General features: G+C 40.2%; 1 protein-coding gene and 1 long non-coding RNA gene across 4 annotated transcripts in view; one reads left to right on the top strand and one right to left on the bottom strand.

The window, feature by feature from the left end:
• Positions 1-16,354, top strand: part of LOC148185527 (uncharacterized) — a 214,197-nt gene that overhangs the window by 56,875 nt on the left and 140,968 nt on the right. Inside the window, exon 6 of the long non-coding RNA XR_015775836.1 lies at positions 805-887. This is a non-coding gene — a long non-coding RNA (uncharacterized LOC148185527). The remainder of the gene's footprint in view (positions 1-804; positions 888-16,354) is intronic.
• nlgn4xa (neuroligin 4 X-linked a) overlaps positions 1-16,354 on the bottom strand; it is a 102,775-nt gene that overhangs the window by 49,244 nt on the left and 37,177 nt on the right. For all 3 annotated transcript variants that reach the window (XR_015775835.1, XM_088074199.1, XM_088074198.1), the window contains one exon: positions 12,690-12,842. Coding sequence is in view for 2 of the 3 variants with exons in the window: in XM_088074199.1 (XP_087930325.1) it covers positions 12,690-12,842 (153 nt within the window). In the remaining variant the exon portion in view is untranslated. The remainder of the gene's footprint in view (positions 1-12,689; positions 12,843-16,354) is intronic.

Raw genomic sequence — 16,354 nt, 5'->3', positions numbered from 1 at the left:
AAGGTCCACTTTGTAGGATTTAGGGGGATATGTTGGCAGATATATAATATAATAAGTATGTTTTTAATTAGTGCAGTGACCTGAAAATAGTAGAATGAGCCATTTAAATCAACATGCCACGAGAATGCCATTTTTCTACCTACACTGGCTCTAGATAGGCACATTTGTGTTTTTTGCACTTTCAAGTTTTTTTTTCGCATTTTTTCATGCCAAACAGCATTTAAGAAACTCTGATTTGTGACGTGAAACTGCTTTATTCTGTGTTTTTACTGGTTTAAACCACCAGGTGAATTTATTCTCGAAATGTAGAGACTCCTACGGATGATTCTGCTTCTTATTCACATCTGGATCTTAAGTTATCAGAGGAAAGAAAGGTGATCAGACATTAACGGGAGCTAGGTTAACATCCGGGCTCTGACACGCCGAACAGCATTTGAGAAACACTGATTTTTAATGTAAAACTGCTTTGTTCAGTGTTTTTCTGTTAAAATCACCTAGTCCTTTTTTTTGGAGGGGAAGAAATCTCTGTGGATAATTTCCGATTTCTACTACTACGACGACTACTACTACTACGACAACTACTACTACAAATTTAGTATTATATTGTCAGTAAATTTGGGTAAAACACAGACTGTGCATATGGGCTCCATGAAACAAAGATGTTGGGGTGTCATTTCGACATAACATGAGGTTCCTTTAGATAGAATTAGTGCTGTGCTAATGGACCTTATGTCTGTGTTGTGTTTTTGGCCGCTGTGCCATGACTATCCCTCTATATCTCCTTATTCTTTGTCTTTCTGCCAGTACACACGGTGGACTTCTGGACCCAGCATCCTATGGTTCCCACAACAGACTGAGCTACTGCCGCCAAACTAGATCTACGAATAGTAAGGGCCATTTTTATTGTCTTTAAGTCTGTGTTGTGGTTTTGGTTGGCCGCCGTGCCAACTGATCTGTATGATTATTGATGGTGGCCGCCGTGCCATGACTATCCTTCTCTCATCTATGTAACTATCCCTTATCTCTGGTTTTGCCTGTCTATCTCTCCGTCTATCTCTATTCCTAACCCCTCTTTATGTATACATGGTCTCCAATGCCGACCGATCTGTTTGATTATTGATCATGGCCGCCATGCCATGACTATCCATCTCTCATCTCTGTAACTATCCCTTATGTCTGGTTTTACCTCTCTGTCTCTCTTTCTATATCTGTTCCTCATCCCTCTTTATCTCCATTTGGCCGCCGTGCCATTACTATCTCTCTTCTCTATCTGCTGTGAGATATAAGTGTCATTCACATTTTTCCACCTTAGAAATATGAGTTTCTATCTGCTTTCTGAGCAGCTTTCTTGCATCCTCTTACACTGGCATTGAGGCAATTTCTTTCCAACACCAGTCCACTCTTAGAAATTAAGGACAAACTCTGCAGTCTTTGTTCTGTAAAAGTACATTTCAAAGTTCAACAGACGCTAAATTCAAGTGGTTTTATTTTAGTTATGTGAAGGTTGATCATCCAAACAGCAAACTTGTTTTGTACAATAACATGTCCATGAGACACAAAGATGGATACTTGAACCAGAAAGATACCCGCTTCATCTGTCTTTTTCAGAATGACGACTCAATGTAGAGTGTGTTTTAAACTAAGTATTTAAGTATTGCACTTAATAACAATTTCAATCTATTTGTACTTTTTAGTGTTCCCATTTTCTGCTTCTTTGCTTCTACCCTTCTACACTTCAGAGGGGGAACATCGACTTTGTATCCCACAATACTTGCGCGCAAACACAGTCAGAGCAAGGCAGAGAGAGATTGATTCTTTCTTTTTTTTTTTTTTTTCTCGCTTTAACGTTGCCAGTACAACACCACCATAAAACTCCAGCAGAGTTTACACAATCATCATTGCAGCGCTCTTACAGCAGCTCGTATTTGGAGAGGAGTCAGAGGGCCAAACACACTAAACACAGAAATTCACAAAGAAACCCATACGCACACATTCCCACACAATATTAATATTTTCACACATGGTCATGGTCAGATCTGAATGACTTTCAGCAAAACAAATTTATCTAAATCAGCCATGAAGGGCAAACGGGTGAGCCTGTTTCGGACGCTAAAAATAAACCAATGTCCAGTTGCTGAAGGCAGTAACTGTGGATTCAGCAATGCTTTTATTCACAGTTGTTTAATCGGTTCATTTTTTTAAGTGGGGGTTTGTGCTGAATTTAAAGAAATTCTCTCAGAGTCACAAGAATGCGACGGAGGCAAGGTCCAAACGACCTTGACCTTTGACAATCATATTCTAGTCAGGTCATTGTTGAGTCCACATGGATGTTTGTGCCAAACTTGAGGGAATCTTTAAAGGCCGTCTTGAAATATGGCAGTCACAAGAATGAGACGGAGGCAAGGTCAAAACGACCTTGACCTTTTACAATCATATTCTAGTCAGGTCATTGTTGAGTCCACATGGATGTTTGTGCCAAAGTTGAGGGAATCTTTAAAGGCCGTCTTGAAATATGGCAGTCACGAGAATGAGACGGAGGCAAGGTCAAAACGACCTTGACCTTTGACAGTCATATTCTAGTCAGGTCATTGTTGAGTCCACATGGATGTTTGTGCCAAAGTTGAGGGAATCTTTAAAGGCCGTCTTGAAATATGGCAGTCACGAGAATGAGACGGAGGCAAGGTCAAAACGACCTTGACCTTTGACAATCATATTCTAGTCAGGTCATTGTTGAGTCCACATGGATGTTTGTGCCAAAGTTGAGGGAATCTTTAAAGGCCGTCTTGAAATATGGCAGTCACGAGAATGAGACGGAGGCAAGGTCAAAACGACCTTGACCTTTGACAATCATATTCTAGTCAGGTCATTGTTGAGTCCACATGGATGTTTGTGTCAAAGTTGAGGGAATCTTTAAAGGCCGTTTTGAAATATGGCAGTCACAAGAATGCGATGGAGGCATGGTCCAAACGACCTTGACCTTTGACAATCATATTCTAATCATTCATTGTTGAGTCCAGGTGGACGTAGGGAAAAGAAAAAGGAAAAAATAAGTATTTTAATAATTATCATATTTATATCGTTAAAATTTAATTTTAAACACTTTTTAAAGTAATTTCCTTCTTTCCTTGTTTTGTTGTTGCAGTTTTTTTTTGTTGCAAATTTTCAGCAAATTTCCTTGTACTTTTTACTAATTCCTTAAGTTGCCCTCTTCCCATGTCGTTTCAAATAAATCAAGCTAATATGCTTTTCCCAAAGGGACAGTGCAGTTTTTGAATCAGCTGATGGAAAAGAAAAGACAAGCAATGATTTATTTATTAAATATGATTCATTAGTGTTTCATAATAATAACAAATGCAGTTTCACAGCTTTTTCTACCTTGACCTGAACACAGCTGCAAACGTTGTGCAAAATTAAGGAAATGCAAATTAAAACACATGTGTTTTTAAATACCGATCAGCAGCTTAGAAAAAATAACAGCGCCGTTTGTATAAGCTGCAGGCCAGCTGTGTGGTTTTTGTTGCATTAAAAGTGATTTAATGACTAATACACCATCTCTGTTCTAAAGTGCCTCTGATAAACATGCAGTAAATCAATAATGTGAGTGCACCAGTGAGTGAGCTTAGTTCAGGCTGCAGGGTCTTTTTGCTCTCAGCCTGGTTCGTAGCAAATAGAGAGCAAATCAGCATCGAATCTCCATCAGACCACCATCACTAGTCACCTCACGTCTGGCCACAATGGGCAGTGGGGGGGTTAGAGGCAGAGCAAATGGAGAGTGCCATGTGCCTGTGACAGATCCCAGTGCAGCCTAATGAAGCTCACCGTCACTCTGGCTCATGTGACAGCTTCCTGAAGCCAGATGGCACTCGGCGTTATCCAAGAGACCTCATCCTGGCACCTCCAGCGCCGCACTGCTGGAACCGCAATCTGTACGCACTGATGACCCACTGCAGCCGCGGCGCAGGCCGCAACCTGTGGGCTGTCCAGCTGAAGAGGGGGAGGGGGATTAGACCTCCGTGATGTAGGATGATGCAACCTTAGTGTCATGTGTAGATGACGAGACGATGCAACCGCACACACCCCTCTTCTAAATATGAAGCAAAACACACAGCTGGTGTGGTGGTTTTAGCTCTGCGCTGTGGTTTCGCATCTCTTTGTTTTCGTCTTGTGTCTTTTCGGGGTTAATTTGTGTGTTATGTTGTCGTTTTGTGTCTTTGACTTTGTCTGGTTGCTTTGTGTTTCTTCGCGGTAATTGTGTGTCACTTTGTTATTTTTGTGTCTCTATGCGATTGCTTTGTGTCTTGTGGCGGTTTTGTGTCCCCTTGAGGTTATTGTGTGGATTTTTGTGGTTGTTTTGTGTCTCTCTGGGATGATTTTGTGTCTCTTGGAGGTTGTTTAAGTCTCTTAGATGTAATTTTATGTCTCTTTGTGGTTGTTTGTGTCTCTCTGGTGTGTGTTTTTGTCTCTTTGAGGTTGTTTGTGTCTCTCTGAGATTGTTTTTGCCTCTTCGAGGTAAATGTGTGTTGTTGTTTTGTCTCTCTGGGTTACTTTAGTGTATTTTTGGGTTATTTTGCGTCCCTGTGAGGTCATTGTGTTTCTCTGTGAGGTTATTTTGTGTCTCTTTGGAGTCATTCTGTGTCTCTTTATGGTTATTTTGTGTGTCTTTGAGGTCCATATATATCTTTTTGTTGTTGTCTTGTTTCTCTTTGTGGTTGTTTTGTGTCTCTTTGAGGCAATTTTGTGTCTCCTTGTGGTTGACTTGTCCCTTTTCGTTGTTATTTTGTATCTCGTCGCAGTTTCATTGCATCTGTTTGTGGTCTTTTTGAATTTCTTCCTTGTCAGAACATGTTTATTTGAGTAACTTTTAGCAGGTGTAGGTCGGGGGAGCCTCTGACACTTTTAGGCTAGTTCAGTAGTCCGTCCATGCTCACCACCTGTCCTTAATAGCATTCGGTGGCCTAGTGCTTGTACCCTAGGAGTGTGCACAGTCCATCTTTGCATCATGAATCGGTGTTCACTTTATCTTCAAATATTCTGTTCCTTGTGTAAAACCAGAAGCACTAGAAAAGAGCACCTTGGCCAATAGTGGACTCATCTGTGGCACCATTAGGGTGCAGCAGGGCCGGCATTAAGTGCTCCAGATGGTCCGGGAGCACACATAGATGCTCCTCTGACGGGGACTCTGAAGCACTCAGGAGGTCACAAAACTTGACTTCAGACTTGAGTTGGTTTTTATATATCGGTTCAGTCTCAAGCTCTGAACAAGAAAATATATAAAAGAGAGTGAAATGCTGAGACACAGACCTTACACATTTTGATTATGATGTTATTTGGCCTCTACGTTAATTAAAAAATCCTATCGTAAATGTAAAAATCCCGATTAGCGTAGCTTTGGGAGCAAACTGCGTGTTCGTGTTCAGAGAGCCGAGGCACTTGCATCTGGTGTCAACACTTTATTTTAATCATTTCCAGGAAGTTTCAAGGAAAAAAAAAAACAAAACAGTAATTTGGTACTATAGAGAAAATGGTATTCAATTGGCTCATCTCCAGTTAATTAATTCCAGTAATTGCTGGCATAACCTAGAAAGTCTTTCAGTCAGTGCACAACAGACCCTCTGCGTAGTGAAAACTGTCATTTGCTTACAGACAAGCAAACAATATAACAAAGAAAATAGGAATTTCTTTGAATGAAGCCTGAAAACTTTTTTTGTCCTTGATGTTCTTTGCATATAAATACTCGTTCTTGCCTCAAGCAACTTGACATATGACTTGATTTTTGACTAAACTTGAGAGGCACAGAAGGTTGGTACCAATACATCCATTTTTGGATCACTAATAGGGATTCTCTCTCAGAGATGCCAATGCTGTTTTCGACAAATTATGTTCATTTATTACATATTTATTACCTTCTTTTAAAGGCTTAAAATTCTGAAAATAATGAATATTTAATATATATGACTCGGACTGATGTTGGTTAAAGATTAACTCAATACAAGTAGAAAATTACATTTATGTGTACTATTTTTTATAGCCTGTCTGCGATGTTATAAAAAATCGACTTAGTGTGCAGTATATTGAAAATATATTCGGTATATGTATTTTTTAATCTAAAAACACGACGGTAATATGACAAAAACCTGGCATTTAAAGGGTTAGAATTCTGGAAATCAATGAATATTTAATATTAATGATTAGGAACGATGTCGGTTAAGAAACTGACTCAACGAAAGTAGAAAACAGTAACAATGTATAATATTTTTTTAAAAGCTCGACTTTAAAAAAGCGCATTTTGTGCGCAGAGCCGTACGTATGTAATACTAAAGCTTAAGGGTTCAATCAAACTGATCCTCAGTCTCTTGATGAATAACACTTGAAACACTTAATTTTGCTTATCACCAACTCTGAGTCAAATGAAACATTAAAAAAAAAGTGTAAATGAAAGATAACCAGCTCCCCCTGACGCCAGTGACTCCACCATCCATCTTGTTGGTGGGAAAAAAAATAAAAAATAACAACCTTTTCTGGTGCCAAACTGATTTTTACAGTCAGTGCTGAGTCATGCAGCAATTTCAACAGGATGAGCCAATCTTTTCAGAGAGGTACATGTTGACTTGTTTTTTTTTTTTTAGTCACTGTTTTTGCAGTTGTGTTGTCTGGAAGGTGACTGCATATTAATTTATCCCCCACAACAATGGTGCGCACTTTTCTGCAACCAAACCCTCTGCATGCAAGTGAGCTGAGGGAAACAGTGTAAGCAATACAGCCATCGACAGCTGTCCAACAGGGTGCGTGAGGTTAAAGTGTTGGAAGGTGAAAAGTGTCTGTTGACTTCTCACTCCCCTTCTCCACGCATCAGCCTGCTGGCACACACTATTCACACAAGAAGTCTGCTCCGGCCCAGTCTGGTACTGTTCACGCACCCACTGCGACGGGCAGCGTGGCATGTTAGCGCCTTCTCCGCAGCCGCTGGAAGTATCTGTTGGAATCATTTGAAGGGGGGCTGCGGAGTCTGTTTGACAGCACTTAGCAGACTTTTCCTGCTCTGTCACATGTGAATATAAGTGGCATTATTTTGTGTTTTTGACACTAAACAAGGAGTACCAAAAAAATGACCTGATTCACTGCGGGATGAATGAATGCCTCTTATTTGGAAATATACCACAAAGAAGTGAGAACCGCTTTCTTTCGCTGAACGAATGATCCAATAAGTTATGTATTTTTGAAAACTTCCCAGCTGTACTGACCATTTTATCTTTGCTTACATGTTGGATTCACGATAATGTGTTGTTTTTTTTTCAGACATATCTAAAATTTTGAGTCTTTGTACGATGAAGGGATGCTTGTTATTCGTGGGGAATATACCGCAAAAAAGTGAGAACCGTTTTCTTTCGCTGAACGAATGGCTCGGGAAGGTCAAACGATCAGATATATTATAGATTTTTGAAAACTTACCAGCTCTACTGACCATTTTATTTTTGCTTACGTGTTGGATTCACGATAATGTGTTTTTTTCAAACATATCTAAAATTTTGGTGTCATTGTAGGATGAAAAAATACTTATTTGGCGGTAATATACTACGAACAAGTTACAACCGTTTCCTTTCACTGAACAAATGCCTCAACAAAGAAGACATTTTATATATCATAAATATATATAAATATCTTTGAAAACTGCAATGGAAACACTTTTCTGGCTTTTATAGGTCACATGATGCTATGGCTATGGGCTTATCAGTAGGAACTGGCTCCTTTAAGCGTGCAACAGGAGCTACAAGACCTATTTTCGCATCAAATAACTTCAAAAGTTTAGCAAATCATCCAGACGTTTTGACTCGCAATTCCTCTGTGAAATCGAGGACTATCATCTCCCAGAAATCCCCAAATCTGTAATGGAAACCCTGCTTGTGTTGATTTTTGAGAGAACTTTCAGTCATTTTAAGGTGCATTCTCACCATGTTTCTTGTCGGAAACCTGCTTATAGTAACTTTAAATCTAACCTCTGTGACTCTACGGCAACTCTATGTTAAGGATGCAACATCATTCGTGGAGCGCCTAATTCGTATGATATCATTTTGTGGGTGCATTTCTGTAGGATCTCATATAACCTATTTTTTAAGAATATGTCGCAGACTGCACTCAACGTTGTTAAATACTGATAAAGGACCCTTCCAGACCTGTAAAACCAGCTACTTCCAAGTCTTCTTTTGGTTTGTCCATTGTCCCTGGTTGGTAGTCAAGCCTTTTAATGTAAGGAAAAAAAAAATGCGTCTGCATAACACCGGTCAACTGTGATTTATGGACCAGAAAGACACCAAACACCAGTGAGTCCAGTCGTGTTTAGAGCTGCTCGCTGCTGTTTTGGCTTCCAGTCTTAAGTTTTGCCACTTTTCTTTGCAAAGATGGCTTCGCCTCCAGTGACTGCGACGACACTAGAATTTAATAGGAGCACGCAGGGTGAATCTACTGTGTGTCAATTAGTGGAGCTGGAGCACTCTTCCCTGTCAGAGCCACACACACACACACACACACACACACACACACACACACACACACACACACACACTGTGATTTGGAGGGCCGGATGTGTTTTTACATCAGAATCTGCAGCCTAACAAGATCACCATTTCTACATTGTCACTCTGGTTTTCCCTCCCTGCTCCACTCACCTCCCCGTCTCTATCTGTATCCTCATCTGCATTCTCTCTCTCTCACTCTTTCTGTCTCTCTTTTTTTTTTTTATCTCTCTCTCTGTGGTGCACACTTTTCCAGAACACCTTTTCCCCGCGGCTCTCAGGCAACTAAATATAGTGACTGGTGCAGACAGCTCGGCCTTATAACAAATGGTAAGCGGAGCAGAGCGGAGCGGAGCAGCAGCGGCGGCGGTAGCATGAGCACGAGGCTTCGTTTCAACAATGAACCACATGCAAACAGCACGGGAGCTACACAACAGATACTTCAACTCTAAAGCGGCCGCAAACAGCGTAGATAAAGCGAAATTCACAATTACAATTCACAATTACAAAGGTATAGTGCTGCTAAGCAACACTAAGTCTCTGCAAGTTCAAGCTGCTGTAAAGCAAAACAGAATATCCCATCATCATGTCTCTTTGTAGTTTTTTTTTTGTCTTTGTGGACATATTGTCTTAATAATTCCTTTGTGTCTACCTGTTGCCATATTGCATCTCTTTTTAGTAATTTTGTGTCCCTTTGTAGCTGCATTGCATCTCTTTGCAGCAGTTCTGTGTCTCTTTGTTCCCATTTCTCATTTTGAGCCTCTGCTCTTGTGTTTTGTCTCATTCTAGTCATTTTGCGTCTCTTTGGAGTTATTTTGAGTCTCTTAGTAGATGCTTTGCATCTCTGTGCAGTTATTTTGAGTCTCTTTGTCATTGCTTTGCATCTCTTTGCAGTCGTTTTGAGTCTTTTTGTAGTTGCATTGCATCTCTTTGCAGTCATTTTTAGTCTCCCTATAGTAGCTTTGCGTCTCTATGCAGTCATTTTGAGTCTCTTTGTAGTTGCTTTGCGTGTCTGTGCAGTCATTTAGCATCTCTTTGTAGTTGCTTTATGTCTCTTTGCAGTCATTTTGAGTCTCTTAGTAGATGCTTTGCATCTCTTTGCAGTCATTTTGAGTGTCTTTGTAGTTGCTTTGTGTCTCTTTGCAGTCATTTTGAGTCTCCTTGTAGTAGCTTTGCGTCTCATTGCAGTTATTTTGAGTGTCTTTGTAGTTGCTTTGTGTCTCTTTGCAGTCATTTTGAGTCTCTTAGTAGATGCTTTGCAGCTCTTTGCAGTCATTTAGCATCTCTTTGTAGTTGCTTTGCGTCTTTTTGCACTCATTTTGAGTCTCTTAGTAGATGCTTTGCAGCTCTTTGCAGTCATTATGTTTGTATTTGTGGTCATTTTGTGAGTATTTGCAATAATTTTTTGTCTCTTGGTATTCGTTTTACATCTCTTTGCAGTTATTTTGAGTCTCTTGGGAGTTGCTAAGAGACTCTGAAGAACATTTATGTCTCTTTGCAGTCATTTTGTGTCACTTTTTAGTCAATTTGTGGTCACTTTGTGTCTTTTTGTAGTCTTTTTGAGTCTTGTTGTAGTTGTTTTGCATCTTTTTGTAGTTACTTGTCATCCCTTTGTAGTCTTTTTTTGTCTCTTTGTAGTTGTTTTTTGGTTGTTTTGTCTTTGGCTTAGGATTGCATGGGTTATATAGTGCATTACAGTTTTGGGGGTATAAGTAAAAGTAAACGAGAATAGCCCTCCTGTTGATAAGGCGGGGTCTGTAGTTGAAAGTTCTGGAGGAATCAGGCGTAAAAATCTGTGCTCCTAGTACACGAGTAGACCGCGCTCCTCCTGGGAGGCACTGTTGGCCTGATAGAGGATGGAAAAGGAGCGGCACGTTTCTCCATCACACATCACTATTCATGTCACCAGAAGAGAATGTAAGAACAAGCTCCCAGCTCATGCCAAAACTCCAGCGATGAGAATTTTTTTGATTTAACCGCCGAGTTTTCTGTAGAGCTGCCAGCATTATCAAACTGCTATTTCCTCCTGTGCAGCCTTCCATCTTGCAGAGGGAAGAGTGTGACTGCACTTCTGAAGCTCGTTTAATGGTTTCCTCAACCAACATTACAAGCTGAGGACTGGCACTTTTTGCAGCCCGACTTCAGAGCTCGTTTTTACAGCAGCGCATTCGCGCATTTACGTCATCTGGGGTCACAAATACCCCTCGTCGTTGATGTTAAATTTTGCATCTGTGACTCAGGCTTGCTAAATCTGCCCCCGAGCGATGAACTTCTTTTGCCAATTACAGGCTGTTTACTAAGACGAGACTCTAGAAAGAGAAGGACAAGTTCACGTGTTATGCTCCAAATTAGGTAACACTTTCTGAAAAAAAAAAAAGGCTCCTCGGCCACCATTTCCACTTCAAACACTGGTTCAACTTGAGCAGAAAATGGCCACAGCTTGGCTCCCTCCAGGTTTCCAAAACTCTTTCCCTTCCAAACATTCGATTTTATCAGCCTCCTCTCACACTCAGACATTTTCTCGGGCAACAGACATTCACAAGGCAAACCTTTATGTCAAAGGCAAGATAAAGTATCCCTGTGTGAGCCCCAAACGACTTTCATCTTACAGACGGGGAACAAAATAAGATGCACAGCGCCCGGGTGCAGATACCGGCTCAGATCACAACGGATCAATTTTCCCAGCGTGGAATTTTTGAGGCCGCTGGATGTTTGATGCTGCGGAATGATTAAAGTAATTGAAAAGGCTACAAATGTGAGTCTTCACTTAATTTGCATGTGCTTATCTTGTGCTTTTGGGTTCATTCGAGGCCGCATTTGAACACAACCATTCGAAATGAAGCAAAAAATGCAAATCTACCTCCTACACTACCATTAGCAGCTGATTGGCACCAGGAAAAACTAGATTTACCACCGTGTTGCTGTATGCCAACCAAGCTGCACTTAGAGTCTCTCTGTTTCTGTGATATAATGTTGAGTAATGGTTAGAAAAGCGTTTTTGCAGAACGTTATGATGTCGCAGTCAAGTTTCCCTTTGACTTATTGGATGTAAAATTTCCGTTCTTGAGTCCAAACGTACGTTTGTGACAAATTTGAAAAAAATACCTCAAGGTGTAAGTGAGCTATTGTGTTCAAAAGAATTAACCGAATGCAAGGTTACAGGAACCTTGACCTTTAAACATTAAATTATAAATCATTTCATTCCTGAGTCCAAGTGGACATTTGTGCCAAATTCAAAAAAAAGGTTCCTGAAGGTGTTCTTGAGATATGGCATTCATAGGAATGAGACAGATGAGGTCTTAGTGACCTTGACTTTGACCTATGACCACCAAAATCTTATCAGCTCATACTTAAGTTGAGATAAAAATTTGTGTCAAATTTAAAAAGTTCCATTGTGAGATATAGTGTTCACAAGAATGAGACAAGGCAAAGAAACAGATGACATCACAGTGACCTTTACCTTTGGTTACCTTTAACTGCCAGAATCTTATCATTTCATGTCCAAGTGTACATTTGTGCCAAAATAAGAAAAAATCCCTCTGTGTTCTCCAGGTATAACATTCACAGAAAAGAAACAGATGAGGTCACAGTGGCCTCGACCCTTGACCTTTGATCACCAAAATCTAATCAGTTCATCCTTGAGCCCAAGTGAACGTTTGTGCCAAATCTGAGGATCTCCCTCAAGTTGTTTTGAAATATCGTGTTCACAATAATGTGACAGATTCAAGGTCTGAGTGACCTTTAGCTTTAGCCTAGGACAATTAAATTTAATTTATCAGTTCATCACTGACTTGAAGTGACCATTTGTGCCAAATTTGTGCCGAAAAGCTCATAAGAATGGGACAGACGAGGTCACAATGACCTTGACCTTTGAGCAATGACCACCAAAATCTAAGTGCCAATGGCTAAACATAAAAGCTGGAGACAAAAAAGCCCACAAACCAGTGTAATCAAGAGCGAATATCCAAAATTCAAAAGTGTAACCACAAAGAGCTTCAGAAGGTTTCCCTGCATGTCCACCCAAACAGTCCACCGTAGCTTTCCCTCACACAAAGAGCAGCCGGTTGGCGAAACGGTGGGAACCAAAAAGTCATTAAAGCCCTGATTAAATCAATAACTCACTTTGTGACTCAATCAGCCTTCTCCAAACTAATTAAAGCCGCAGATTGGTGGACTCACCCAGAACACCGAGCCGGTAGTTGATTGTGATGACGATGACGTTCCCGTAGCTGGCCAGGATGCTGCCGTCAATCATGTTCCCAGTTCCCTCCATGTAGGAGCCTCCATGAATGTAAACCATGACCGGCTTTAACCCGTTCTCATCGTGGATATCTGCAAAGATGAGAACGAAAAGATGTCAAAATGTATCCAGCAAAACCACACTTTATACGGCTGATTTTCATGCAGTCGAGTTCCGACAAAGAATATCTCACAAAATGCACATCCGGATAATTCCGGACATTTTTTGTGGTATATTTCGTTCGTGATATTTCATAGACGTCAGACGGAGCTCTGTCATGTCATATTTTACTCTAGTATTTAAAATTTACTATGAAATAAGGTTAGATCATAAATCCCATGCAGAAAAAGAAGCAAAGAGGCAGTACATGCATGCATGGATTAGCAAAGTAAACCAAGTGCAAAAAAACTACCTTTGGGGCCCCGACCCTCAACGGGCCCATGCAGATGACATTTACCCCTGAAATGCAAACCTACTGTTATATCCGTTACCGTCTTTCTTTAAACAGCATTTACATTACATATGATATAATATTTTTTCAGACTCTAGATTTTTTTATGCTATTTTTATGTATTTATTTTTTATTTTGACTTTTTTTACTTGAACAGCACGGAGTTGTGTTTACCTGTTGGCTTAATGTTGACGCTAATTACATTTCTAATGTTAAAATGTGAAAATATTTTTTTAAATATTGATTTTTTTTTTCAGACCCCAAGGGGGGGCACTCTGCTTGTTTATGCTTTTTTTTTTGACTTTTAATTTTTGAACAGCATGTTGGTAATTGCAGGGAAGTTGTGTTTACCTGTTGGCTTAATGGTGACGCTATTGTTTACATTTCGTATGGTAAAATGAGAAAATAGTCCAAAAAGTATTGTTTCTCTAAGGTTTATTCAGTCCCCAGGGGGGGCAGGCCCTCTGCTGGGATCTTGTGCTGGTTTCCTCTGCCGGTGCTTTTCGTGTCAGGGCAGCTGATTTGATTGACAGAATCCGTTATGTACGTCTAATTTTACACATTTCTCCAAACTAAAAGCCAGGCTGTGACACTACAAAGTCAAAAAGTGACTTGCTCACAGTTATTTGCTTCCGTGAACCAGTCAAAATGTACACGTAGCTCCCCCCACAGCACAGAAGATCCATACATGCCCCAAAACATGTTTTGTGAGGTCACAGTAACCTGTGACCACTAAAATCTAACCAACTGATCAATGAGTCCAAATGCGTGTTTGTGCCAAAACAAAAAAAAAAAACAAGAAAAAACAATGACCTGGAGATGTCTTTTAGGTACTGTGTTTGTGAGAATGAGATGAATGCAGCTTCACAGTGACCATGACCTTTGACCACCAACATCCAATCAGTAGTAGACATTTGTGCCAAATTTTAAAACATCCTCTGTAGGTGTTCTTCAGATATTGTATTTACAAGAATGAGACAGATGGGGTCTAAGCCTTGACCTTGACCTTTGAACTATGACAGCCAAAATCTAATCATTTCACCATTAAGTCTGCTGTGTTTGTGCCAAATTTGAATAATGTCCCTCCAGGTATTCTTAAAGATATCGTATTCACAACAATGGGGAAAAATGTGCGTACACACAGACAACCCAACAACACAATGCCTGAGAGATAAAACATTCACGAGAATGCAGATGCAAGGTCACAGTGACCTTCACCGTTGACTAAAGAATACAATCAGCTCATCCTTGAGTCAAAGTGGATGTTTGTGCCAAATTTTTTAAAAAAAAATGTGTTTTTAAGATATTGTGTCCACAAGAATCAGAAGGATAAGGCCTCAGTGACCTTGACCTATGACCACCAAATCATAATCCGATCATCTTTGAGTCCAAGTGGACGTTTGTGCCAAATTGAAAGAAACGCCCTCCAGGTCCTCTGGATATATTGTGTTATTGAGAGTGAGACGAATGCATGTAGGCACTCTATGACTGTTGCCATCATGGAATCATAGAAAAATCCATCAAGCTAATTTGAAATACATGAAAACTGCTCAAACAAATCTACATGCGGTGGCTTCCTCCACCTCTCTCAGGCTAAAAGTTCGGAGTTTAGCAGGAAACACGGACGCCATTAATTCTCGAAAGCTGTAATCAACAAGCAAACACAGCATCAGTGTCCACAGCACAAAGACAACTGCTTGACCTTTCTAAATGTAACACTAATCATTTTTACATAAGAGGGATGGATGGTGGTAGAGATATGGTCCTCCAGCGGACTCTGAGAAGAGTTTCCATGGTTTTAACCCCGCAATCTCTACATCCGTCTCCCGTCCTGCCTCCTCCATTTGTTCTTTGTGTAATGCGCAGGCAATGCTGCAATTAGGACCAGATGAATACCTTGTTTATGAGGCTCTCCAGTTGTGATTAAGCAGGGTGATTAGTACATGTGTAGGTGGTGATTATAAATTAAGAGCGGGTCCTTTTGCATGAAAGTAGATGGAAGGAGTAGATATAAAATCCTCCGCAACGAGCAGGGCTTGGCGATAAATCAGCCAACAGCATCTTCATCATCAGGAGCCCTCAGCTGAGTTTTAGCCCTCTGGGTGAACTCGACTTCAAAACACACAATCTAATGCAGAAATTGTGTTTGTGGACTTTTTTTTTTTTTTTTAAACTTTTCACCAAAGAGAAAAAGCTGCAAAAAAAAATCAACATCGTTGTCGTCCTCAGACGGCCCGGCGGCTCTCAGATCTCTTGCACTACAGTAGGCTTCGGTTGCCTGAAACCAACAGCTGAACGGAGCCATTATCCCCGGCCCCGCCGACCAGGCTGCTTGGAAGTCTATCAAATGTCACTGGGGATGAGAGCGTCTGCCGCGGAAAATATCAAATTGAGAGGGGCGCCGGCCAGCTTGTGCGCTGCCAGTGTGGAGATTTAAAGCCACAATATTGTGCTCACCGTCAATTCTCAAAACGCGGCCTCTGTTTACCTCAGCTGCAGAAAACAGGCCTTTATATGAAACAGGCCCATAATGGAGTTTATTGCTGATTTACCGCAGTTAGAAAAGTCCCTGTTTTCTCGTCTGTTTTGTCATTTATGCCACTAGTGAAATCGGAAAAGTTGATTTTACTTTTAAAGAAACTAGGAGTTGCCTCGAGATATGCAAGTAAATAACAATTAGGATAAACAAGAAGGACATCCAGGCACTCCAAAAAAGGGAAAAACTTCAAAATCAAGAGAGATTTACATTAAAAAGCCTTTATTATAGTGGCTTAATTATTAAAAAAAAAGCCAACATGTTTCAACCACTGTCTGTCTTAATCAAGATTTTAACGTTTTTAAAGACCTGACAAAGACTGGCAGTGGTCTTCAGCAGCAGCTGTATATACCAAAACTTTGCACTTTTATTCCTCTCTATATTATTAATGTTATTACAAAAGAGGTTTGTTCATATGTCCTATATAGCCTGATTTATAAAACATTAAAATTCTACAAACATGGCATTATTATTTTATTTTTTTCAAGGCTATTGACAGTATGTTTTACATGAAGTGATAAAAAAGGGATATCTAAAAACAAAAATCTTTAAAAACAAAAGCAAAACTGGTTTTAATTGGTGTCCACATATCTGTATTGCAAGTTTATGCAAATTAG

The sequence above is a fragment of the Plectropomus leopardus genome, chromosome 24 (assembly GCF_026936395.1).
Source record: "Plectropomus leopardus strain MGB_pleo_1.0 chromosome 24, ASM2693639v1, whole genome shotgun sequence".
Classification (NCBI taxonomy): Eukaryota; Metazoa; Chordata; class Actinopteri; order Perciformes; family Serranidae; genus Plectropomus; species Plectropomus leopardus.
Note: the sequence above shows the minus strand (reverse complement) of the source record. Positions and strands in the feature narration are given on the sequence as shown.